Here is a 25,802-nt window from a genome sequence, read left to right as displayed (position 1 = left end):
AAAGTCTCAGTAAAGCTGCACAGATGTAAGCAACAACCGAGTCTGAGAAAGGTACACTTCTACTCCAAACAATACAGAGAGGTTGTAAAAACCAGCTCAAATGTGTCTTGAGTGTCATCTGCCTCTGACATGGTGACTTCAGGCTCCCCTTAGACTTAACAGAAATTAATAGATGCTTTGAAAGTAGGACTCATCCAATCTATTCCAAACATTTACTTTAGGGTAAAGGAAGCCACATCAGCAGAAGTGCTGATTTGTTACGTTTTCTGTGGCAGCATAAGGCAACTTACTGAGCTGAAGATCTCTACATGTCTATAGATGAAAACACAGATTTCGGGGAGAAATGCCGAACTGTGACACAAGAACCATTTAAAAACTGAATGTCCAAGTCTTTGCACAAGTGGTTTGTCATGAGTGTCTCAATAATAAACTTTTCATGTTTCAGTTTTATTTAGATATTCTCAATTTATCAAAGGCAATAAAAAGTTGTTTTTTTTTTATTGTTCCTGAAGAAAGCTGGGGAAGGACTTTTCATAAGGGCAGTTAGTGACAAAACAAGGGAAAATGGGTTTAAATTTAAAGAGGGGAGATTGAGATTAGATATTAGAAAGAAGTTCTTCACTGTGAGGGTGGTCAGACACTGGAACAGGTTGCCCAGAGAAGCTGTGGATGCTCCTCCCTGGAAGTGTTTAAGGCCAGGCTGGATGAGGCTTTGAGCAACCTGGTCTAGTGGAAGGTGTCCCTGCTGATGGCAGGGGGGTTGGTCCTGGATGAACTTTAAGGTCCCTTCCAACCCAAACCATTCTATGATGCTATGAATTGAAACTGGTATGGATGTTTTAAATATGTTTCTTCTTTTTAACTTTTATAGTAAAGCACTTTGAACAGCTGCAAAAGGTACATGTCTAAGTGACAACTCTGCCGCACCGTGCTCAAAAGCCAAAGCAAAAAAATAATTTAACTATTTATTTTTTTTATTTTACTAATAAAAAGCTTACAATGCCAGGAGGTCCTGGCTCAACATTTGGGGTCCACAAATAGGAGGCCACTCAAATTTTATCAGGCTCTTCAACAGTTAGGAAACTTTACTAATATGTGGTCTATGGCTGTCATCTGTTCGCTTTGCAATAGAGTTTTTCTATCTTGGCCTGCATCATGAAATTTAATTCTTCCCTAAGTTCATTCAGAAGCTCAAAAGAAACTTCCCAAATAGCAATTATATAAAGCACAAATTGGTTTGGGTTTTTTTTAAATTAGTCCTTACTCTACTACTAATTTCAAAAATCTGTATTTTTTCTTAATGCAGGCCTAGCAGGCATTAAGAAATAGCTGGAAGTTCTCTGACAACGTAAGCTTTAAATTTCTGAAACTGGGATGGAAGAGAGGGATCTGCCTCTACCCTCTGCACACATACTTGTTGTTCTTTACTGAATGAAGTTCCCAAGTGCCACAACTATCCAAACCAGGTGGATAATAAATTGTGGCCAAAATTAAACAGTAAAGCAACTTCAAATATTTGTTTCAACTACCTTACTTCTCATACTCGGAAAAGCTCAATGGAGCACACAAAAGCAGCTGTGTTCAACAGCTAGGAATTCAATGGTTTCTGCTTCTCAGTTTTCAAACCTCTGCTTCAAACTAAAGGTGGATGAGGTAGGATCAGTAATCAGGCTTACAAGTCATCAGCATTTCACAATGCAAAGACTAATACTAGGAGACAAAATTTCTCAGTCAGAAAATAAATGGTGAATGCTTAGAAAACAAAATTTCCTTATTCGGGTGGTGGTAAAATTGAGGGAGTTGTCATCAGAGGAAAATGCAGCCCTGCAATTTCAGGATTAGAATATGAATTAGAGCATTCTCTAGATGCCAAGCTATTAGCTCCTGGGTCAAACACAAAAAGGTCCTCTCTGTTCAAGATTTTTGTGCTCAAAAAAAGTCCTAGCAGCATCTGCTTTCTGTGGCCCGACAAGGCTGGGTTCTGAGGACTTGTGTGTACTTATGCTGAAAAACAGCAGGATATAACACTTTCCCTATTAATCATGAGGATTAGAGACAGTCATTCCAGCCACGGCTAATAGATTTGGGAATGCAGACACACTTCAAGTTAGAGCTGCACTCAAAAATCACTAGATAATGGTTGGATCTGTATAGGAGGCAGAGTCCTTTCTTTAAACTCACCACTAGTAGGTGTAAGTGGGTGTCATCTCTGGGTCTGAGAACAGAGAATAAGAAGGAAGATGAATAAAGAAAAATGAAGCTAAGACTGAAAAACTGTGAAAAATCAGTCATATTAACATTATTTCCTCTTAACACACACATCCACACATGCACGCAGCCATTTATAATTGCTTTATCAATACCAGTTTTGCTGACCATTTTAAATCCAACCTATGCCTTAAAACAGGTAGCGTACGTGCTCAGAAGACAAATATTCACTTGAGTAGGAAAACATAAGACCAATACAGCAGAGCAGATCATACATTTTTAACCTCATAGCACGGCAGGAAAATGCTTTAAACCTGTAGCAAGTCAATGAGAAATCTTCCCTACCGGTAAGCACAATAGCAGCCATCCATTTCAATAGAAGTTTATCAGCAGTGAAACCTGACGGAGATAAATGATGAAGCTGTTGAGCCACAGCCTGCTTCTGCCTGCTGCAGGCTGCCAGATAAAATGGGAACAAAAGCTCCCTGCTGTACCCCCTACTAGTCTCCATTAACCCCTGCTGATGCTTTATTATCGTCTGGGGGCTCCAGAACAGCATAGTATGAATCAGTGTGTAAAAAATAAATAATAAAAGCTTATACATAGCACAAGCAAACCAGAAACAGAGCTTGCAGGAAATATTCATTTTGGTAGCGCTGCAAATAAATAACGGTTCTGAGGAATTCCACATACTAGAAAAAAAAGGAAAAAGGCACAATGTATGTAAAATCATGTATGAAAAACTACTCAAAGGCAACACAGTGCAAGTACGCAAAAGTGTTTCTCCTGCTTTTACCCCTCCTCCCAACTACATACAAACATGTACAAGCAAAGCAGGGACCAGACAAATATTCTGATGTCTTCATGTCCAATTCCAAGTTTCATCTTTTGATTCTCTGACAAACGTCCTCTTTGTTGCACCTCCTCCAGTGTCCTTTCTCTAAATGTAAGTTTAAAACATTTACTGAAGGTCAAAGCATCTTCTACTAAACTGATATAAAAAATGGATGGGAAGGGCAGGGAAAGTGTTACAAATCTCCTCAGGATTCATGGTTGCCATAGGAGAGAGAGGCAGTGGGAGGAAAAGGGAAGACTTGAAATGTTAGTAACATTTCAGCAATCATACATTTAGATAGTGTCATTGCAGCCTGAGATTTCTGTAGCCTACCATAACAAAGTCAGTCTCTCATAAAAGATTACAGAGGCGCCACACAAGATCCTGGGGAAAATTCACTTAGATTCATCGGTAAAGAACCTCACCACCACATTTGCATTTCTTAGCACATTGGGGGGCAGGGAATCTACTTTAAACTGAACCATTTTCTTGGATGAACAGCCCTTCTTCATTCTATAGAGCCTTTCCATGCTTTACTAATTACAGAAACTGTACTGAACTCGCACTCTATCACTATCAGAGATCACCTATTTTCAACCCATTTCTGCCCCTCTGAAGGGCAGTTAGTAAGCAGCAATATCTCATCTAAGGAAGAACATGAAGTATCCCTTCCAGAGATTTACCCAGTCTTCCCAGTGAGGCATGTAAGCTTTTAACATCCACAGCCATTTCCAGAACTTAGCACATTGAAGAAACATCTGCTTTTGTTTGTTCTGCACCCATCACCTGCCAGTATCATTTACAAATGCCAGTTTCTTCTACCAAAAGAGGTGTGTGTGGGGAAGTGCTGGTCACCTTATACATTATTTTCTTGATTTTCTAGATCTCTGTCACGTAGCCCTAAATTAACACCTTATGCAATTAAAAAAACAAACAAACAAACAAAACCAAACACCACAAAAAACCTAAAAAACTCCCAACAACCAACCAACCAACCAAACCAAACCCAACCCCAAATCCTCAAACAAAACTAAAATCCAAAAACACCAAAGAAAAACTGGGAGAACTTCTCTGTTGCTTTAAAGCTTTTAGCCAGGCTTTTTCAAGATTTTCTGCACACTGATAAGAGTTAACAAATGTTAACTTTTTATAAAAAGCATCAGCAGTAAAATCATAACTCTAACAGTTAGAGTCTCATATAGGAAAAAAATCCCCTGGTAATTCTGAAACCTTAAGACGATAAATCTTCTCCAATGCCCTGCATAGATGTTACATGACAACCTGGAAGAAACTCATCCTGCTGGCTCACATTGGTTTAAAAACAATGAAGTTGAAATTGTTCCAGCAGACTCTGTGCCAGATCAGATTATCTTCTGTCCTGCCACAGACATTGTAATGTTGGCATAAACACTGTATCATGTGTTCCAGCCAGTCTGACAGAATTGCAGCAGCAAGCTCATGCCTGATCTAGATAAAAATTTCTATCACAAACTGATCCAGCACTGAACAGAATCATTATTATCAAACATGGAACCATGGTCTAAGTAAGACTGAAGCACATGAAAAAAATCTCAATGTTTTGGCAAACAGGAGAGTGGAGAATGCCTAACTTTCCTTTTGCAAAATACATTCAAGTCCAAGACAGTATCAGGGCTGAAGTGCTCAATCTGTTATAAATAAATCTCTAAGCATCCCCCCCTCTCTTCTCAGAGCTGGTATAATGTTAGGTGAATTTATAGACTACAGATCTTGTTTTCAGGACAAAGAAAATGGTACTCCCTGGGGCTCTCCCAAGGAGTGCTTCAAAGCAACTCACCTTGCAGGACTGGAGTTACTTTGACTCGGAAGGAGAACAGTTATGTGACCTTCCAGCAAAAGACTGTAACTTCACATTGACTTATTTGAAGTTATAAGTAAATAAAACAATTTCATGAGGCTAGGGAAGATACTGTGCCTAATATGTAAGTGGTGAAAATGATGTGTGATGGCAAGGATTCACTAAGGAAAGCTGTAATTCATCAAAAGAAAGGTAAATCTACAAGGATATAGCAAAGGTAGATGGTGCTACTATGCACCAGGTAGTAGCCAAGTCTCCTGCTTCCAGATAAACTTCTGCCTTTTGACAGTACTCTGAACAAATACTGAACAATACTATTTTCTCAAAGACTGACAAAGAGATAATAAATGTCAAATTTGTTCCATAAGTGTTATCTAACAAAATAAACACAAAGTATTTCAGCGTGGGAGAGAAAACCAACATTTTTGTTTTCAATTAGAAGTTTCAGAAGAACATACCAGAAAGAAAGGAAAATCTACCCCTTCCCTAGAACCCTCATAAAACAAGGGAGATGGAAAGTATAGAGGATTTGTGGGAGTATAAATAATGATATGTGAAATTAGATTAATTTGTTTAAAATATGCTCTACTAGAATCTAAGCTGAGCAGCGCAAAGAATGAAAGAAATTTTTTTAACCTACAAACATTAGTCCCAGTGAAAAGCTTTTTTTTGTGATGACCTAAGAATTGACTTATTTAACAAATCCTTATCATACATTCTTAAAAAGAGGGATCTACTACATGGATATAATTTCCATTTTACACACAGAAAAACAGAGGAAGAAGAGTAACTTGCCCAAAGATAAAGAAGAAATGGAACTGTTTCTTAAAGCACAAATCAACCATCATCCTATTGTTTTGGGCTGTATCAGAATTTAAACACCTAGAAGAGTAACTACAGTCTCTAACTCCATGGAATTAAAAATGTAGGTGCAATTACAAACCTCTATTTTGTCCGTTTTGGCATCTCCCCAGTATATTTTGCTTTCTGTGTAATCCAATGCCAGTCCATTTGGCCAGCCAAGCGAGGTATTCACCAGCACAATTCTGTCTGAGCCATCTAATGCTGCCCTCTCGATCTTTGGGATTTCTCCCCAGTCAGTCCAGTACATGTACCTGCAAAGGAAACAAAAATCTGAAGAACTCTTCTTAATCCAAACTATCAAAATTCACACAGCTTCTTCTGGACTACTGTTCCCCAAAACCACATTGCACACACAGAAAAGTACATTTCTAAGCTAAACATATTTCCTTACCTAAGTAAGGATGCCCAAACCATTCAGAAAGCATGTAAACACACTGTCCCTTCACACAAAACTCCTGTATGAGTCTGCTCAGCAACAAAACATAACCAGTGCTATTAGCTACAATTAACAAACAGGTCAACACAGACCCCCAAAATATTTTTAAACAGGAAACTCAAACCTAAAGACATAAGACAACTAGCCAGGCAGCCAAAAGGAAGCAGTAGTCCCTGTGCCTCAGAGCCTTAACTTTCAAAGAATTTCAGTGTTTTCATTTTGAAGACTTTAGCATTGCATCTGCATACAGGCAGACAGTTCGCATCTGCATACAGGCAGACAGTTCACATCTGCACACAGGCAGACCGTTCACATCTGCACACAGGCAGACCGTTCACATCTGCATACAGGCAGACAGAGGTATCTTCTTTACATGACTAATATACTGTAAAAATGCTCATGAACAGCTGCTCACCCAACCATGGGATCCAGCACAATAGCTCTGGGTTCTTCCAGGTCTTCTGATATCAAGATTTTTCTCATGGTCCCATTAAGCCTTGTAACTTCAATACGGTCTGTGCCAGTGTCGGTCCAATATAGATTTCGGGCAACCCAGTCCACAGCAATGCCATCAGGATGTGCAATCTGTGCTGTGACAACAAACTGACTACCTGAGCCATCAATGAACGAGCGTCTGATGGCCCTAACTTCATCATCAGTCCAATAGATGTATCCTTCCAGAGGATCAAAGTCAATGGCGATGGCATGGCGGATGTCCTCCAGCGGCAAAACGATGTCTGTAAAATCTGGGGTGTCTAAGGAAATTCGCCTCAAATCTGTCCGGCGGGCTAGAAGCAGCAGTTCAGTGGCACCTATATGAACAAGGCAAAAACACAACCATCTTACAAAACCTACTGCTGAGTAAGCCTGTAAATAGTGAACCTGATTCTGCACCATTTGGTACAAAGTAGTCTGGCTACCTTGATTTCACAGGACCTAATCAAACTGCTGGGCACCAGCACAAAGTTCCACTCAAAGGCCTCAAACATGAGGTTATTCTTCTGTATAACAAGTCAGATGTATGTAACAGAGAAAATTCAGTGGTCATTTCCTTGTCCAAAATGTATTATGTTGGACATGTTCCTGCCCCTATAATTCCTTCCAAAGTACTGAAATAGATATGCAGTGACTATGCTGCTATTTTATGCAACTCAACAGATGGCCTGCAGCCTCTTAGATGAAAAATTAATTATATAAATAATTTACTGACTGCTTGCCATTGTTGGTATAGGGGACAATCATGACAAACAAGCTGTATGTTACAACAGCATCCTTAGAAAGGGAAAAATGAAATAAAGAATGCCACAAGTAAATCTCCTTCGAGAAACTCCTATGAGAGGAATCAGATCTGGGAACTGACAACTGTCCAGCAACCACATGAAGTAGGAGGGCTGTCAGTTTGTCCCATATTTGTTGAGAACAAGCTTATTGAATACATGAAGATAAATAACTATGTGTCTTACAAAGTCATTTTGAGTTGAAGTGTGCAAAAAAGCCTTGCTGGCTTTTAGGTCAAAAGTCAGAATCACAATAAATAAGATCAGCTTGCACAGTGGAAGATGTTTTCACACAGGGTAACACAAACTGTTTAATGGTACACGTGTTGGGCAGTTGATCAATGACAGATGTACTTATTGCCTATTCTAATTAATTCTAATTTCATTTTCTATTCTACGTCACTAAATTTCCATGTAATGAAGGATAAACAACCACCACACCCCATTCCAATTAAATTGGCTTATCAGTTTGGAGTCTCGGGGAGATAAGAGCAGCTCAGGCCTCAGGGAAACCTGAGCTAAGGTGAAAAATGTGTGCATCCTAAATGCAGGGAAAGTGTGTTGCAATGGTTCTCCTCAGACAGTGAGGGGAAAGGGTTTGGCAGGGACTCATGTAGGTGTGAGGACAGAAGCAGTGGGAAACAAAGAGGAGAGGGTGAGGAAGGTTTAGGAAAATAAATGCATCAAGATTGCATTGTGAAAAAGAGCCACCATCAAGCCACATTCTGTCCATGTCTTGACCTTGATCTATAGAAACATAAATAAGGATTAGAAGACTGAAAGAACAACAACTAAAGCAAGCAGGTCGCTGATGAAAAAAACATTTTGGTGTCTGATGCCAAATTTCTTTTTTAAAAAGGCAGTAATTGTTGTTAGTGCTAGATGAAACCTCACTGCATGCCAAACTTTGGAGAGATGCCAAAGCAGCCATTACTTCATTTACAGCAAGTTTAACACATTACAAACATCTAAGACACTTTCACAGTGCTGCAAGAAACAGCACCTTTCAACAACTGAAGTTGAGAATATTATTACAAGTGTTCCTGATTAGTAGTCCAGAATGGATTAAGATCAGCTTTGGGATCCTCTGTCCTAGAACACCTTGTGTTCAGAAACACATGTACACACTACTCCATTGTTCTTCTAGCGAATAACTCTTATGCATTAATTAATATCAGGAAGGGGAAACCTGTAATTACATGTCTATGCATCCTTCAGAATAATGTAAAGCATGTGACATAGTAAATGAAACACAAGCACATTAGTAACATTTTTTTAAAACTACAGAAGCAATTAATCTTGTCACAGCAGTCTATATGTATATCTGTATTTGTTGCTACTTAATATATCAAACAGTTCAGCATCAAGATCCAAGCATTCAGCTGCATTATGGTCACATAAAGCATCAATACATAACTAACTCCAACTATTTAGTTCAAGTAACAAAGAAACCTCTAGTACTTTCTGTCTTACCATCTTCATGGTCATTTATCCAACTTACCTTTTAAACAAAACCATGAGAATCATATTAAAAAATTCAAACAAGAATACCTTTTTTGCATTATTTAGTAAAATTAAGGTTGAGCAAATGTACTAACCTCAGACATCTAAACAGTTAGAAAGCTAGATATAGTTTAGTATATACAGAAAAAGTGTAAGGCATAATTTAAAAATAATTTGTGTGCTCTAGCTGAGTTGACAGTCATTCTGAAGAACCAATACCAAGTCTCTAGAAAGACTCAGTTGAGTAAAACCATGCCTTTGCTGAAATTCACCCTTAAAATTCACCAACTGACCCCTTTTCCAATTCTTCTCAAATTCAACAGCTTCGGTATCCCCCTTTTGGGTTGCAACACTGTTGTTTAGTCAAATAACTCACTGTGTTTAAGCTATAACTCAGCACTGGGAAATGACTGGCTTTCAGCTACTAACCCATGTTGCACTCTGGATCCCTGAGCTCAGAATTTCATGGTCTTTATCTGGGGGCTTGGCTAACATTCCAGCCCCCACTAAAACACCTCCCCACACCCCTCCAATCAAGCAATAAAAAGTTTAAAGCTTACTTTAGGGCTATTACCCACCCATTTGCAAACCGACACCTCAGCTGCTTAGATCACCAGTCATTCTGTTCAGGAAAAAGAAACTGAGTAGTAAAGTATCTCACCTCAAGGTAAGTTGAGGGAAAGATGATTCTGAATGCCTTCAGGCTTGTCCCAACACCAGCAAAAATGGCAACTGCAAGAGCTGGGGGCCAACCGTGTCCTGAGGTGCAACCAGCGCTGCACTGCGAGCCGTCGAGGGAGGGGATTGTCCCACTCCGCTCTGCACTGGTGCGTCCTCAACTCCAGTACTGGGGGCAGTTTTGGGTGTCACAGTATAAAAAGGATCTAAAGCTACTGGAGAGTGTCCAGAGGAGGCCACTAAAATGGTGAAGGGCTTAGAGGGGAAGTCATATGAGGAGAGGCTGAAGTCGCTTGGTTTGTTCAGCCAGGAGAAGAGGAGACTGAGAGGAGATCCCATCCCAGTCTGTAACTTCCTCACAAGGGGAAGAGGAGGGGCAGGCGCTGATCTCTTCTCTCTGGTGACCAATGACAGGACCAGGGGAAATGGCAGGAAGATGTGCCAGGGGAGGTTTAGGTTGGCCATGAGGAAAAGGTTCTTCACCCAGAGGGTGGTGGAGCACTGGTACAGGCTCCCCAAGGAGGCAGTCAGGGCACCAAGCCTGACAATATTCCTGAAGCGTTTGGACAAGGCCCTCAGACACATGGTCTGAATCTTGGGATTGTCCTATGCTGGGGCAAGAGTTGGACTTGATGATCCTTGTGGATTCCTTCCAACTCACAACATTCTATGATTTAGGGACTGATCTCATTACCACCTTGATAGCAGTCAAGAAAAAAGGCAGTCTCAAAACTAAAACAATTTGCACTCGTGGCAAACACCAGCTGTACAAAGTTTACCTGGCTAGGGACCGATCACCATTCAGACAGAAGACAGCTCAAGGTACTCAACGTTGCCAGGACATAACAGAATCAATCAAATCAATTTTGTTTATTTCTATTCCAAAGACCAGTTACGATGCAAAAGCTAAAATGTGACAGCGGAATCTCCAGACTTCTTTGCTCTGCCTCTCCAAGAGAAACTCTGCCTCTAATGATGAGCATGGTGGAGAACATCATGGGTATGGAATCATACTTCAAAAGAAGACTGAAAAAAGACAATGCAGGTTGCATGCCAGTATAACTTCCTTTTCTTTTCAATTTATCAGCACTTACTAGGAAACTATAATGAGCCATGAACATATTAAAAGACCTCAAACCTCAAGTGGCTAAAGTGTTTTCAAAAGGTGCATCGAGGCTGCAACCAGAGCGCTGACCTCTGCATGTGCATGCAGACCTGACACAGTTTCTCCTCTAGACCTTGGCCTGCAGATACAAGGATGAAGTGGCCTAGACAAATGCACAGGGGACTTGGAGCAGAGTCTCCTGCCTGCGTTGCTGTCTTCTCTCTAACTACTGGCAATCTCTACTGCACCCAATACAAACGTGCCAGTAGACACAAGAGCATCTTGAATATAGTGCTGGGTTTGAGGGCACAGACCACCAGGTCTGCCAGGGTTTGCGCTCAAAGCCTCCAAACCATGCTGCACAAAGTTCCCACACAGTCACAGGCTGTCCCATATTTAAATTCAGGTCCTTCTGCTTACCCCATCTGCTGATCTCCCACACAACCCTAAGTGATCTTAGCAACCCATAACTTCTTCTTTAAAAAAAACCAAACCTCTCAAACTATTCAAATTGGGGACCAAATTCAAGATTCTTTTTAGCACTGCCTCAAGTCATGGGGTATTCAGGATAGTTAGCAATTTTTCTAAAATCAAGTCCCTTACTTAACATGTCTAAATATGGACAGAAAAGCTTTACTCTAGACTCTTATTTTTGAGAGCTTTAGCCTATTTTTATTAAGCACTTTGAAAGCTGGGATTACAAGTTCATGGATGGTGCATTACATTAGTCCTGGAACTAATACCTTCCTCAAAAAGTCAATATTAAAAATCAAAATTATTTAAATCTATGTGTTAGCTCAAGTTAAGGGAAGGGGGAGAAAAGGGGAAACAGAGCAAGCATGCAGACACAGGCAACAGTGTCGTTTTAAAGCCCAATGCCTAATGCTCTGGCAACCTTTACAATTAATTACATCTTCTCAATGATATACAGGCCTCAGTCATTTGTAAGTTATTGAACTTAAAAACCACCAGTGGTTGCTGAGGCTAGTAGAGCTATACAGAAGCATACTCAGGAATTGATACATACCAAGTGATAGACCTAGGATGTGTATAATGCAATCTCTGTATCCGAGAAATCAAGATTATTAATACATCCTCGATAGAATTACCACATATTTGACTAAAATATTTCTCTCCTAAATGTCTTTCCCCAGTTGTAAAGTCGCCATTGTCAGAGAGCCCCTGGTACTACAATAAAAATGAGATTTTTTTCATCTAGACAAGCTCAACCTTAAAACTACAGAGGCAAAAGGACATGTATCAGAAATTAATCTCTTTTTTTTTTTTTCTTTAAAAGAAATGAAAGAATTATGGTGTTAAATTAACATCTAGATCTGCGCAGTCAAATCAGTATATACCAGGATTCTGGCTATTCCCAACAAAGCAAATTTCCCACTGGGCAGCCCTAAATTGCAAAAGGAAGTGCAAATTTCTGATTACTGCCCCCAGGCCTACAAACAAAATAGGATGTGAGCATCCATGGGCAAAATAAAGATTCTTTTCCTGGAAAAGAATGGGCAAAGCAAGACTGAAATAGAAGTCTGAAGCAGTGCTTTTTCTTCATGAGGAAACTCGCATCTCCTTGCTCAGCTGAAGCCACCATTGTTTTTCTCAGTACAAATCACACATCTATACTGGTAGCAGGAAATAAATAAAATTCACTACAGACAAAGACGGAAGCTGAGCACAAGGGCAGAGAGATCTTCAAGCACTAATAAGAATTAACTCCAACAACAAACTCTTAAGATAAACCTAAATTTTCTTATAAAAAAGACTATCAAACAGGTCATTTAAACTGCCAAACTCAGAACAGCAGTGCCTCTAATACTAAAAAAGAGAAATCCCAACATGGCTGGCAGAAGAGGACAATAAATTACCACGAAAATGACGATACTAGGTAAAAGCTCCCTGGTAGAAGTGCCTAGGTGCTCAGACAGGACTCTTTGCTTTGGATGTTACTGACCATGAAAACTGCTTATTCTGCCCCTCTCTTCTCTGTGGAACAGGGATTTACAAACTTTCACCTAGACAATGGGGCTTGCTGCATGCCCACATCTCAGTTAAATAACTATTGTTTTGTAAGAGGAATAGAAATTAAGACATGAACAACCAGCCAGTATTATCAGTTATTAGAAAAACAGGCAATTTTATTCCAAGTTATCACCCTTTCCTGAAACACTATGAAAAAGTATTTCTAAATGGAGGGGGAGGCATTATATTCATAGCTCTCACAAGAAACGGTAAAACTCCTCTAAGGTGTGATTTTTAAAAAGCCTACAAAAACCAGAGAAACTAACACTGGGAGAAAGGGGAGGGAGGAAAAGATTTCCTATAAACCAAGATTATTCAAAAATGCTAGGTTGTCATGGAAACTGCTCAGGGAGGGTCAGCCAGCCTCACCTTTGGCTGCAAGGATCATCTGTCAATGCCAAAGCAGTGCAAACACCACAAACACACACTCAAAATTCACCTATCAAAAATCTTTCCAGTCCAGGCCAGTGCTCTCATCGGCACAAGATGAAATGAAATTCTCTCGTCAAAGAAGCTCCTTTCAGCACAAAAAAAATCAGTTTAGCAACCAGTTTCATTTTAGTCTACTGGCAGAAGACAAACAGTCTTAAAGACTCTCAGCCTAATTTTTTACCTTTCTTCACCTTTATATCTTTCCCCCTCCTTATTTTCCCAAAAGTTATATATATATATGTTCTAATTGCAAATGGAGATTTAATCACTCGGTGTTTCAGTCTGTTGCAGCATAATAGGTACACACTGAAATGATCCAAAGTAAAAATGTTCAGTTCTCAGGGTTCAGCTCTACTTTCACAGCAGATATAGTAAACAGGGAAGTACAAAGGGAAACAAAACAACCCAAGAAACGATAACCAACCAACCCCCGCCCCCCGACACCTGAAAAAGAGAAAATAAATTTACTTCCCCAGGGTCACTGAGCAGCCTAAGAAAGCTAAGAAAGGACGTCAACACACAAACACATACAGATTTACATCTCAAAATCTGGTCTGTGGCTAGTCTGGCTCTGTTTGCCATGCTCCCCTCCCTTCCCTGAATCAATAACTGCAGCCTTCACAACTATGAGAAGAAATTCCAGTTAATCTTTTGCCTTGAAGAGCTCTGGAAAGTTGTAGGTCACTCCTAAAAGCCCTAAGCCTACCACCGACACCTCTGCTCAGTGAGAGGAGTGAAAAACCAGTCAAAAATATTTCACTATTTTGGGGTAAGTTCAGCTCTAAATGCTGAAGCGGATGCTTCCTCACACTCCTCCCAGAAGTTAGCCCTGCACAGGATCACTGAAGGGAAGTGAAAGTAATGGATCCGAAGCACAGCTTGAGTCGCTTGTTTCACTTGGGTTATGTACTAACTCGTTTCCATGTCCAAGAGGCAGTGGTATGCAACACTAACTGAGCTAAATAAACACAGCCTCAATTTTCCTCCCCTGCTCCCCACCCATTTTTCTTCTTGAAAAGGGAGGGGCAGAGTGCTTTGGAAAGATGCAATAGCAGAATGGTGATTAAAAATGCAATCTTATATTGACAAGCATAAGATAAATAAATGTTCTCGTATAAAGTTTGTTGCATACAGAAAGTAAACGTGCTGTAATAAATCAGTTAACAAAATTTCTGATAAAATGGGAACTTACATTTCGTGAGCCAAATATACTTTATGGCTGACTGGGAACGTACAGTTTGGCTTCTCGTGTGTTCAGGAAGTGGGAGAAAAGAGCAACAGCTATAAATTCTGAGACTTAAGGAATGGCTCAAAAAGCGAGCTAATGATATTTAGTATCTCTGCATGAGAAGTTAAAGTCCTTTTAATAAAATCTTGGGGTTTTTTTTGTGCATTGCATTTTTGGGGGTTTTTTCTTTGTTTGTTTTTTTAAATGCCTTTCCTCTGGAGTGTACTTTGACATTCTAGAAAGGTGCCTTCAGCACAGGGCAGCTAACTTGAGTGGTAGGTTGCCTCCAGGAGGACAACATGTGGCTGGACCTGAGCAGGGAAGCGGGTGCTTCTGTGATACAACAACCTGTTCCTTGGAATGCAGTATGTAGGGAGCAAAAAGATACAGCTCCTCTTGCTTGAAGTCCTGGTCCCTTTTCCTATCAGCATTAAGTTAAAAGGAAGCAATTTCTCTCCCTTGATCTCTCTAGGGCTTGTTCTAACTGTTGTCCTTAGTACTTCAGTCTCCGCTGTCTTACCTTTCTACCTCTGCTTGCCAAGTGACCCAACCTTCACCACTTCCTGTCCCTCACGTGGACTTTTTGCACAGCTCTGCTTTTGGAAACATGCCTGTATTGGGTAATAACTGCTTTAGCTATCTGCTGCCACAAAGGAATTTGTCAACTATTTTTTAAAAAGCACAAGAATTTGTGTCACATTCTGACTAAATATGACTAACGCAGAGCGGTATTATTAAAGTTTGTACTGGCAGAAATGGAAGAAAAACATCTTGTGCATGTATTGGTAAGTTCTTACAAACAATCCTGCAAGGCTAATTTGTGAGCTGCTTTTGAGTTTTTCACATAAAAGCAGCAATTTATTTTAACAAGGTTCACACAGACACAAATAGCCACACAAAAATAATCAGCAGAGAGCATGAAATAGCATGAAATTTCACACTGAACAGTAGCTGACAAACCTAGAAGAATTTTTATAATATAAAATGAGAACTTAACAAAAATTATTTATGTATACATTTTATTTAGCCTATTTACAGTAAATTCTGCTGTATCCTTCCGTTTCTTCCTCCATTTACCCTTGTCATAGAGAGATGATCTGCATAAAAGACGGTTATTTATGAGCAAGCTAATTATCTCCCAGTGTTTATTTTGATCCTGTTAATGTACTACAGCAACCACAGTTTATCATCATAAGACCTATACTTACAAAATATAACAACTTAAAGTCACACAATGAGACACTTCCTAAAAGCAGTTTGGGGGGAGCACTAGCAGCCCTAAGTCTCAATCACATCTTGGGTTTTAAGGCTGAAACACTTTGAACACCTCTAAAATCCATGCCATGCTTTTCAGTTCCTATATACAGATGTAGGTGCCTAACTTTATGCACGTGAACTAAAAGAGATTCCAGGTGTAAGTGTGTAAAATAAATGGACATCAGATCTTTAAAAAAAAAAAAAAAAGAAAAAAAGGAAAAGGAAAAGAACTATTTTCATTATACAATCCTACATCCTACTAGCCAAATACTCATTCATGAAAAATAATGTTAGAAACATTTTAGAGACAACAGAGGAGGTAGGAATCATCTTCTCTAAGAAAAGGGAACAATGGAGCCCCGCAAAAACCTGCGGGAAATTAGTGACAGAGACAGAATTGCAATCAAAATTCTGTAAGTAAGTGGAGGTAACCTGCTCTTCAGCCATGAGCCTCTTTCTTTTTTGAAAAGTAGAGGGCATTTTCCAATCACTTTTATCTGTACTGCAAAAGCATGCATGATTTCACAATTTGCCACCCTTTATATGCATTATACAGCGAAGCTGGAAGAACCCCTTTCCCTCCAAAAAACTACTTTGTGCTTAATCTAAAAGGATTTTTAAAAATAAAGCCTACCATCTTTGCAGGTCTTTCCATTCTCAAGAAGTTTCACACCAGTGGGACACGCACACTGATAAGAGGGCTTGGTAGGAGACATCAAACACAAGTGGGAGCAGCCACCATTATTAATTCCACATGGGTTTGTAGCTGTTAAACATAAATCACACAGATTAATGCTTCTGATAACTGATGACCTCATCTCATGTGTTAAGACACATACGGCATTTGACTGGTAAAATCAGTGGCAGCAACACAACAGATTAAAGAAGGAAATGATAAACATAGAACAAGGAAAAATTAATTCCAAGTGTTGAGTAGTGGGGTATTTATGGTACCAAAATGCATGGATGTTGAAAGTTTCCTTTCTTGGGGATGCAGCACTTAACTCTAAACAAGAGCCTTGTTTCAGCTCTGTCTTTCTCATTTTCATAAACCATTTGTGAAAACCATGTCGGTGCTGAATATATAGTAAGTTGTATATATAAAAACAAAATGCAAACACAGTAAATGAACACAATGGTTAAGACAGTGGTTATTACACAGAGCTGCTCTTGCTTACTATCATCTGCCAAATTAACACTGCTTTCCATTCAGGAACTACTAGTTGGAAAAAATAAAAATACCATTTTGCCTAAAGTTATGGTACATGAAACAGAAAAAGGAATATGACAACAGGATAAATGTGGCAGGCAGAAAAAAAAAAAAAGGCAAGAGATGGGTTTTTTGCACTTAAAAAACAATGTAGAGAATACTTGGTTTCTCTTTGGGTCTTTTCCCAATCTCTGCATTGGAAAAATTGCATCATGACGTGAGTGAAGCCACCCACCGCCATACAGAAAGACTAATTGAGATTTTTGCAAATCAGTTCCAACTTGCAGTTAAAAAAAGAAAGCAAGACAGCTTACCATTTGGCTGCCTCTTTTGGCTGAAAGCATGGATATCCATGGGAGAGAAGATGTTGGAATGTATTTCACGCAGGTCCTCCCCGGAGTACTTGCTGCAGGCCAAGATCGAATGTGTGTTCCAGTCAGTCCAGTACAACGTGTCCCCAAAGAGCGTCAAAGCAAAAGGATGTGGAAGGGAGCCTTTAACCACTGGTTGCCTAATAGAGACCAGGGAAGAAAATGAATGCTCAAATACAATTCATGCTACAGTTTTGTTTGAACATAGCCTTGTGAAAAGAAATCTTACAGTGCAAGTACTCTTGTTGAACAAGAGTTTGTATTTACTTATGGGGAACAAATACACCCAGCCTGGGGAACAACACCGAAGTCCAATTTCTAGGCTGCCTACTGATGCTGAGGTGACCAAGAGATGCCAACTGAAATCCTTATGTAGGTCTGTGGCTATTTCCTAGCATCCTTTTAACACTCAATACCTGTGGGGCTCTATGTCCCCAGGTGCAAGTGGGGAGAATGGCAGCTGATTTTATGCAAGTCCGACTGCTACCTGTTGATTTATTACATCCATCATTTTCAGCCTCAGATTTCAAACTGAGACAGCATTTGGTCAGTTAGCAATCCATCCATCTCTTCCAGTTTCACTCTTTCGAACCATCAGAAAAATGCTCCAATGGCAAATATTTTCACTATAAAGAAATCTTTAAAGTTATTTTTCATTATTCATTATTATGATAATTATTAACCTATTGTTTTTATTATAAGCAGTGCCATTAAACAAAGTTCTACTGATCTGCCATGGTAATGGTATCATTTCTGAGCAAACTGGGTCACTGCCTGTCTCCAGGTTCATAAACAAAATTAAAGAGTATACCCATATATTTTATGTATATATACAAACACATGCTCATTAGCCATCACAAAAATGCAGCACAAACACTACTGAAGACAGTTCTTCCAGGTTCTTGTGATGTAGAAACTAATTATCTGTACCCCGGTTCCTCAGAACTGGAATTAAGTAGCTCAATTCCTACGGTTATTTTATTCAGAATCATAGAAAAACTTAGGACAGAGGGGACCCTGGAAGTCATCTGGACCAACACCCTGCTCAAAGCAGGGTCACACAAGCACCATTTGCATAAGCACTTCTTCCCACCTCCTTTTTTTCCTAACTGCATGGGTGCACACGCGTTCCCACGAACACAAGCTCCCACTGAAGAGTGGAGATCGCCATCCCTCTCCTGGACCGAAAGCGTAAGGGACTGACACACAGCTCTGCTACTCCTTCAGGTATAGGGTACACTATGAACACCAGCCTCCCAACTTTCCTCTTGCAGATAAGAGAGTCATTATCTGTATATTTACTGAGAAAACACCCCCACACTGTATACAGCACTTTTGCAAAGAAGTCGGTAACTGAAGTAGTTTAGTCAAGGACAAAAATACTCTTATTTTCCAAACATTTTCTGTTAAAATAGAACAGAAGAGAATATTAAAGCAAGAAACTTGAAGGTGTCTTCTGCCAATGATCCTGAGTACAAAGAGACTGCAGTCATTACTGCTCTTTCACCTTAGCTTCTGGAAAAAGATGCATTATCTTTCAAGCTTCTGTTTTTTCTGCTCTCAAGAAAAACACATACATTCCCTTACTTGTCACTCTAGTGTTCCAGTTCTACACTAAACAAAATTTTCTATTTCTTGATATATTGCACTCAAAAGTAGGACATACTATCTTTTCTTTCCTTATCTCTGTTTGGAGTCAGGTATATATTTGCTTTCTAATTAAATACACCAACTAAGCATCTTACAAAAGACCTGTAATACAATTTACAGTGGAAACTTACCAGCCAAATAGTGAAGCCAGATTGACACAACACACCCCTGGTACCAAGAATAAAGGCATTCTAATTCTGTAAATGTTTTTACCAACCCCACCCCCAAACCCTAAATGCCTTCAGATTTGAATAATTTTAGTTTATAGCAGGCTTGGAGACTATCTAAGTCTTTATGAAAAATTTAGTGCATTTGTAATATGGGACAGAAGCAATAAAAGTCCAAAGCTCTCACTATGACCAAACCTGCACCAAAGACAGCATTCCTATGCACAAGGGAAGCCACAGTTTTCTGAAGCATTCAGACTTTATGACTATCTTGCAATTCACTCAAAAAAAAAATATCAGAGGATTTTTAAATGCCGTTAGTACCCACAATTCCTGGTGGGAATAAATCTTTTGAGTACAACAGACACTGTCAGATGTACCCAACTTTCAGAGAACCATCTATTCATATGACAATGCATCAGGTGAACTGCGACCCTTAGTTAAACCAGCCCTTATCTGGAGAGATTCAGGACTACTTCATTTGACTGCACCATCAGCCACAGCCTTGAAGCAATTCCTCTTAAACCTCTATAATTTTTCTCAGCAGATATAAGGTACCACCACAGGAAAATGGCTTTGGGCTCAAATACAACAGCACATATTTCTTGCATCTCATTAGGATGAGTATTACCAGTAACATGCACTCCAGATCTCGTTTCCAGCAAGCCATTACAAGGCGATAGCTCACTCCCAATCAGCAAACCAGCGGGGCTTTTATCCCCTCTGAAAATACTCCACAGGCTGCACTGTCCGCCTCACTGAACAGCAGCCACACAACGTGTGTCAGCACAGAGCCTCCATAGCCTAACGAGGACGGAGGGGGAACGGGCTGGAAAGCCAAGGTGATAAAAACAGGAAAAGGGTGGGGAGAGCAAGCAAAAAACATCCTTCTGATGGATGCCATGACACAGTTATGCTTCCGCGCGATCTGTGTTAGGAACTGCAGAGCTCTGCTTCTGGCAGGTGAGAAGAGGGGTCCCAACTTCTGCCTTCATTGATTATTTATTAAATATACCTGGGTGAATGAAGGGGCCCAGAATGTCACCCATAGTACCCAGCTGCTGCACATCGTAGACAGGAGTAGGCGCTTCCCACCTGCAGGGCACCCACCCAGGGTTGGGGAGCAGCCAGGTCTCCACGTTTCTGGCCTTGCTGATAAAGCCACTGACCCAAGTACCAGGTACGGCACTGCAGGTGTAACCAGACTGACATGACCTGACAGCTCTTTAGTGGCAGCTCCTTCAGCCTCCACATTTTCAGCCCAGGCTTGATTGGAACAAGTGATATGACAGCAAAAAGCACTACATCCTATTATCCTTCCCTAAGCTCTGCAGTTCTTTCAAAATGCTGTACTCCTCCCATTAGTCTTGTTAAAAAGAGGCACCAGAGATGATGAGGAAGTCAGAGGTGAGGATAAGGAGTAACGTTATTCACTTAGGAGACATCTCTAGGGCTTCAGCTACATGCACACTGGCTATATATTAGGTGGCACTAAGCACACGCAAACTTTAGTAATCTTCCCTGCACCAGGCATATAATCACACCATTTTGCCTTAAAAAGTCTTGATGGCGACTGACGTTTAAAACATCACCGTCTCTACTCTGTTTAGTTGGCTGGGAAGGATATGGAGAAGGGGAGGGCAGAAAAGGAAGGCAGGAAGAGAAAGAAAGAGCAGAAACAACCAGTGTCCACAGAAATTAAATTCCATCTGTGCTGTGTATTGCAATTTCCTAAATACAACTATTGACAGTATCATCACGGTAATCAGAGATATAATTACAATAAAAACTTATTACAGTAAAGAGTTTTCTACCACCTGAAGAAAACACACATTTAAATAAATTCACTTTTGTCCTATTCTTATTCTGTTAGAGGCCTGTGAAATACTTTGTGAAGATATAGAAAAAGGAAACAAATAATAAACAAGTTAAACCAGACATTACAAAAGGGGCTACTGAACTCTGAAATGGAATAAATAAATGGAAACTCATAGACAATCTATCCAGTTTCATACTAACAATGACAAAAAAGCTCCCACTCCAGGGTAATATCCATTTCAGATAAAGACTAAACTAGCTTGAAATAAAAAACGTAAGTGTAAAATGGCCAAATGACCAAAAGAGATCAACTTTAAATTAATATCCTTTATCAAAACCAGGATTTCCTCAGTCTGCCTTTATTTTTCTCATATAATACTAGCATTCAAATCCAAAATGAGATTATAGCCATAAAATTTAAGAATTCTTCACACCAAAAGAAAGCCACCAAAAATCAAGGTAATATGAATTTAAAATATTATCAGAATTAGGTTTTTTCCCCCTAGAATTTTAACAGATAACGTTTTATATCCAAGCATACAAGCACTTCACCATAAAAATAAACAAGCAATCACTTTCCATTAACCAAATTCCTTCTATTTTGGCTGCATTGCAGTTCTCTCATTTCAAAAACTGATCAGAAAACCTGGGGTACTTCAGACCTCCTGGCCTCTATGCCTCTAAACCATTAACATTCCAGCTTCACAGTAGTAAAACTCCTCGTAGGTGACCTCTGAGGCTGCCTGCGCTCAGTCTCCAGGCCAGGGTACAAGAATATGCATGTTTATGTTTCAATCCATTTCTCCAGTGTCCCTCTAGAGGATCCCACACTTCTTACCATCTCCTAGGCTATCAGGAAGGGAAAAAAGAAACCTACTGTTATAACAGTCTTTGCAATCCCATTTCAAATACAACTGTGAAGACTGCGAAAAAATGAAGGTAATTTATCTTAATACTTCATACCTAAAACTATGGCAAAATTTACCAGATGGGAATCCAATGACAATACAATATTAAGAGCTGGAAATTCATACCAGCTAGCTGAAAAGCTATCTGATTGGTCTGTATACTGCTGGAAAAGTCTTTAAGGGATGCTCACATCTGCATTTACTGAATTTTCATTTATTTTCCTTCTTATGCCATACCAGACCAATTTTCAGTCAAAGATACTGGGGGCTACATTCTTATCAGATCTTTTATTTTTTTCCCCTCGTGGTATAAGAAAAACAAAACAGAAAGTTGTTATGTTGCAATTACCATCACATCTTCCTTCTCAAAGGATTATAAAGACCTGTCTTCTGAACCTTGCTTTTAGTGCTCATCGCATTAAAGAAAGCATGTAACAGGCTTGCATGACGCAAATCATAGTATTTTACACAAAATGTTTCTCTCTATCTACAGATGACTTAACGCCTGAGCATTCAGGAAATTGCAAGGATTACAGCTTCGACTTGTGTCAACTGGAAGTACTAGCAAGTGGTTGAAGCACTTTTTATTTTTTCCCTCATGGTATAAGAAAAACAAAACAGAAAGTTGTTATGTTGCAATTACCATCACATCTTCCTTCTCAAAGGATTATAAAGACCTGTCTTCTGAACCTTGCTTTTAGTGCTCATCGCATTAAAGAAAGCATGTAACAGGCTTGCATGACGCAAATCATAGTATTTTACACAAAATGTTTCTCTCTATCTACAGATGACTTAACGCCTGAGCATTCAGGAAATTGCAAGGATTACAGCTTCGACTTGTGTCAACTGGAAGTACTAGCAAGTCGTTGAAGCACTTCCAGCAGGAATCCTGCACACCATCAGATGAAGCAGGATGAAAGGTCACCAGACAACTGTGTAACACCACAGCAAAGATGCCAAAAGAAGGGCAGGGAGCTCCAGTTCCCTCAGAAGGTTACAAGGTTTCCTCTCCTGCCAACCTAACAAAAACATTTGCGAAACAAACTTGGAAAACTGAGCTGGATTTTTTACCGTGAATGTTTTTTCAAATATTCCTATCAAAATACAAGCCTGGTTCTAATTATCTGAGAAAGTAAAAAGGAAACATGACTTGTAGGATATAATGCTGTCTTTCAAATTGTCCTGGTTTTCAACTGGGACAGAGCTAATTTTCCTCTGAGTAGCTAGAATAGTGCTGTGTTTTGGTTTCAGTGTGGGATTTGCTATGAGAACAACACTGATAACATACCAATGTTTTCAGTGTTCTGCTAGTCTGCAGGTGCAAAGGATGGGGAGGGGATACTAAAATCATCAAATCCAAAGCGGCATTTGGATATGCTAATGGCATATTGCATATCATATAACATCATGTTTAGTATATTAATGAGGGTCTCTTGGCCTCTCTCAAGCTCCTGCGCTCCCAGGACTGCAGGTTTGGGACTGTCGCTCCTCTGAGATCATTATCCAGGAATGGGCCAGGCTTAGTTGGCAGATGGTGAGCAGCTGAACGGTGCATCACTCATTTGTATATTTTATTATTAATATTATTATTGTCATTATTACTTTAAGTTTTATTTTATTTCAATTATTAAATTGTTCTTATCCCAACCTACAAGTCTCCTTACCCTTATTTCCTATTTCCTGGATGGGGGGGAAAGTGAGCAAATGGCTATTCTGTGTTTGGCTGCCACCCAAGTTAAACTACCATAAAAACCAAAATATGTTCTCTTTGCCACTTCTTTAAGCCCTGATTGCCATGTGTTTCCAGATGTAACAAATAACAGGTCTAGCCAACAATGACATTTCAAATCTCACCTTCAACGCAAGTCAGAAATATTTAATCAGAAGTAAAACTGTGGTTGAGAAATGAAGTCATTCTGCGGGTAATTTTCCAGACAAACACCATCATGACATGCAGTGTAGATGAAAGGCCTGAGGCGAGAGGGGGAGAGACTGGGAAGCCAGCAGGAGGAAATCAGGGAGTACACTCCCAGGAGGAGGTGCACCAGTAGGATCACTGACTGCAGAGTGGTCTCCGTGCCTCCCAACTTGAAGCTGCTCTTCCGTTGCATGGGCTGCGATCCCGAACTAATTCTGCACTTGCCATCTCGGGTCTCAGAGCATCGATGAGCTGCTCCACTGATCCACCTGGGCTAATCACCCTGTACTACTTAAAGCCTAGAAATATGCGGAGACATACATCCACACTGTATGTGTATCACACACAGTCAACTACAGATGCTTTGAAGCTCCTCCTTTCCAGCATTTATTTCAGAAGCACCTTGGGGAAGAACCAAGAAATTCACCCGAGCTCTGTGTCCAAATAATCTAATCAATTCTGCTTATGCAGGCTTCCCCAGCAGTTTTAATTAGGGCACTATTTGTCTTCTGCACTGGCCTGTAACATGTTGGTGAGATACTGAAAAAAAGGTTTTCACCATAGACTCGTTCCTCTTCACTGCTTGAGGGTGTTCATCATTTTTATCTCACAGAAATATACACAAAAATATGCACAGAATGCAATATTTTCTAATGTAATGTCATATATTGTACATATTAAACAAAAATAATGAAAAAGAAACTCTTCTAAATGCAGGGACACAGTATTTTTAGTATTTCATCAAATCTGCAACTAATCATCTGGCAGACAGACACGAGCTGATGCTTGGAAACAGAAACTAGAAAAATCAATGCTCAAGTGCAAACTTAAGACATTCACCTCCTCACAAGAGCTTCCCAGCTTTCTGACAGTTGCTGAAAGTATGTTTTCTTACAGTGGCCTCAAAAACCCATCTCATTAGCACAAACACTTCCTGGGGGACCTTGTAAGTGCATTTCCCTTCAGCCAGTAACGTGTTAACTTATTAATTAGAACTGCTGCTGCAGGGTAAAGGAAGAGAAAATTAATTCAAGAGCTGCCTTAGCAGGCCAACCTATCTCGGGAACTCTACTCACAGGAGAGCTGTCTGCAATTCAGTTTTGTTTAATTAGTCCCACAAAAAGCAACTGTTCGCTCTGATAAGAGCGGGGCGAGAGCTGCAAAAAACCAAACCCGTCTCTTCTATGCATCAATTTAATTTTTTAATTATTACATTCTGACATGAAAAACTGTTCATTCTTTTCTCTTGCTGGCAAACCAAGGGCATTAGTCATCAACTTCTGTGTTCTTCCTCTTTATTCTAATGAGCCCATCACTGGAGTAGCTAGGGCTAACAACTCCCAGGGCTAGCAGGTAACAAACGATACATCATCCCCATAAAATTTGCTACAGAGGTTTTCTCATGAATTTATGACTGCCACATATTTACTGAGTGCCACTGCCAGCACTGTCATGCTGCTTACTAGTTTTGATGCAGAGGCTCACCAACCCCAAAGGGAGACTATCTAGGTCCTGTCCAGGAAAAAAGAAAAAAAAAAATAAAAAAAATAATAAAAAAAAAATTAAAAAAACCCAAGGCCTCCTTTGTTTCTCCCCCTGCGTATTCCTCCCGCCTGCCTGCTCTTCCACCACCCAGACCCCTGCAAGCAAGAAGCAAAGCAACCATTCCATGCATATCAATGTCCTTCTCTGACACATAAATCTTTAAATTTTAATTCTTGCGTAGGACCAGGTAGAGATGTGATAGTCAAGATTACAGGAACAAAAAGACAAAAAAGTTACAGATTTCTTACAGATTTAGAAACATGCCAAGAATGTTTACCTTTCACTCATTCCAAATTTTAGACGACTGACATCTGAACCTCAACACTTAAATACTTTCAGCAACACTAATTAAAATATTTTCCAATTTACACCGTCTTCTCTCTCACCATCCCAACCAGAAAAGCAGTTTTCTTGAACTGTTTGAAATTATTTTCTGATATAAAGATGTTAGTTCCTGCTAACTATTTCTCGCTTCCCCCAAAGCGATTAAAACTCATGTCATCCTGCTTTACACAAAGCTTTTA

The 25,802-nt window shown here is 39.8% G+C and overlaps 1 protein-coding gene across 1 annotated transcript in view; it reads right to left on the bottom strand.

Moving 5' to 3' along the window:
- The window catches only part of LRP6 (LDL receptor related protein 6), a 71,498-nt gene that overhangs the window by 41,264 nt on the left and 4,432 nt on the right, over window positions 1-25,802 (bottom strand). Inside the window, exons 2-5 of the mRNA XM_010174314.2 lie at window positions 17,216-17,412; window positions 16,326-16,457; window positions 6,596-6,992; window positions 5,824-5,995 (exon numbers count right to left, since the gene is read on the bottom strand). Of these exons, the coding sequence (XP_010172616.1) occupies window positions 5,824-5,995; window positions 6,596-6,992; window positions 16,326-16,457; window positions 17,216-17,412 (898 nt within the window). The remainder of the gene's footprint in view (window positions 1-5,823; window positions 5,996-6,595; window positions 6,993-16,325; window positions 16,458-17,215; window positions 17,413-25,802) is intronic.

The sequence above is a fragment of the Antrostomus carolinensis genome, unplaced genomic scaffold (genome assembly GCF_000700745.2).
Source record: "Antrostomus carolinensis isolate BGI_N321 unplaced genomic scaffold, ASM70074v2 scaffold3338, whole genome shotgun sequence".
NCBI lineage: Eukaryota > Metazoa > Chordata > Aves > Caprimulgiformes > Caprimulgidae > Antrostomus > Antrostomus carolinensis.
Note: the sequence above shows the minus strand (reverse complement) of the source record. Positions and strands in the feature narration are given on the sequence as shown.